General features: G+C 52.3%; 1 protein-coding gene across 1 annotated transcript in view; it reads right to left on the reverse strand.

Annotated features, from left to right (window-relative positions):
- FHAD1 (forkhead-associated (FHA) phosphopeptide binding domain 1) overlaps positions 1-1,902 on the reverse strand; it is a 93,319-nt gene that overhangs the window by 57,966 nt on the left and 33,451 nt on the right. The window contains 2 exon segments of the mRNA XM_015565934.1: positions 270-374; positions 778-882. Coding sequence (XP_015421420.1) covers positions 270-374; positions 778-882 — 210 coding nt within the window.

A 1,902-nucleotide genomic window follows, 5' to 3' on the forward strand; every position in this document is an offset into this window, starting at 1 on the left:
GAGAATTTTGCAGTGAAGACCTGAAGGCACTCTGGGGTAGTGGCTGCACACACGAGCTCTGGAGCCAGACCGACCTGGATTCAAGTTCTGCCGCAGCTACTTTACCGGAGTGAACTTGGAAAACTTCCTTCGCGCCTGTGAGCCTCAGTTTCCCCAACTGTAAAGTGGGGTTAATACCAGGATAGACCACACAGGGTCACTGTAAGGAGAGGGAGCGCGTGGAGCGCCTGGCCCTGGGGGTGACTGGGTCGAGGCTGCCCTGGCCGTACCTTGCTCTTTTCTCGAAGCGTCTTAGAGATCATGCTCTGGTCAGAAGTATTCTTCCTCAGCTCCTCCTTGAGCATCCTCATTTCTCTCTCCATGTTCTGGATTTGCTGGAAGAGTTGCAACAAAAGTCAGCTTCCCTGACGGCAGCTGGACCCGGCTCCTGGGTGGGAAGGGCTGGATCTCCATAACTCGTTCCACCCGGTTCATTTAGGCGAAAACCTAACCGGGGATCAGCTAAGCTCCATCCCTGGGGGGAAAGCCTACGTCTGTAGAGCCAAGTACAGCGGGGCCTTGACTTACGAGTGTCCCGACTAACGAGTTTTTCGAGATACGAGCCGTCTCTCGGCCGATTTTTTGCTTCGAATTGCGAGCTAAAATTTGGGTTACGAGCCAGCTTCAGATACCCCACTGCTAGTTGGCGCAGCGAACGTCACAGTGAACGCCACAACATCAGCCCAGCGTTCAATTCATTGTAATGGTGAAAACTGATTTGACGCTGCCCTGGCATACCTTGCTCTTTTCTCGAAGCGTCTTAGAGATCATGCTCTGGTCAGAAGTATTCTTCCTCAGCTCCTCCTTGAGCATCCTCATTTCTCTCTCCATGTTCTGGATTTGCTGGAAGAGTTGCAACAAAAGTCAGCTTCCCTGATGGCAGCTGGACCCGGCTCCTGGGCGGGAAGGGCTGGATCTCCATAACTCGTTCCACCGGGTTCATTAAGGCGAAAACCTAACCGGGGATCAGCTACGCTCCGTCCCTGGGGGGAAAGCCTACGTCTGTAGAGCAAAGTACAGTGGGGCCTTGACTTACGAGTGTCCCGACTAACGAGTTTTTCGAGATATGAGCCGTCTCTCGGCCGATTTTTTGCTTCGAGTTGCGAGCTAAAATTCGGGTTACGAGCCAGCTTCAGATACCCCACTGCTAGTTGGCGCAGCGAACGTCACAGTGAACGCCACAACATCAGCCCAGCGTTCAATTCATTGTAATGGTGAAAACTGATTTGACATACGAGTAATTTGAGTTATGAGCTCCGTCACGGAACGAATTAAACTTGTAAGTCAAGGCCCCGCTGTAGACTTTTCTCCATGTGATACACTGAACATGGCTAGTTTCGTTTGAAAATCAAACGAAAATCATCCCAGCTAGTAGCCTGGGATGAAACAGTACAAGACATCCATCATCTCAGGCGGATGTTTCCTCTTGGGGTATATTTTTGCGATCAACGGGATGAGGGCGGTTGGGAAGACACCACGGGCACGTTTGGAAGAACAAAACAATTCGGGTTTTCTTTCTCCCCCTGGGGCAGAGGCGGGAACGCTCCCGACACAGGGACGGGCGCGTCCCCCCTTGTGTTGAAGGCGCTGTGCGTCCCCCGAACTGAAACTGTGCCTGCGGCTGTGGGAGAGGCTCCCATGGGCCCAGGAAACGAACGCTGTCATTTTTGTGGTCCTTCCCGGCATCTTTAATAGTCGCCTTCTGTAGAGGCACACCATGCCTCTTCGCTCTGCTTTCATGAATTGGTGTAAAGTTACTGCAGGAAGGATTTGGGGTTGGTGATAGTGATAAAAGTGTCACTATGATAGAAGTGAGACGGTGGGACATAGTAGTTTGGGCATCACAGGTCAGGGCCCAGGCGC

The sequence above is a fragment of the Myotis davidii genome, unplaced genomic scaffold (assembly GCF_000327345.1).
Source record: "Myotis davidii unplaced genomic scaffold, ASM32734v1 scaffold299, whole genome shotgun sequence".
Taxonomy (NCBI): Eukaryota; Metazoa; Chordata; class Mammalia; order Chiroptera; family Vespertilionidae; genus Myotis; species Myotis davidii.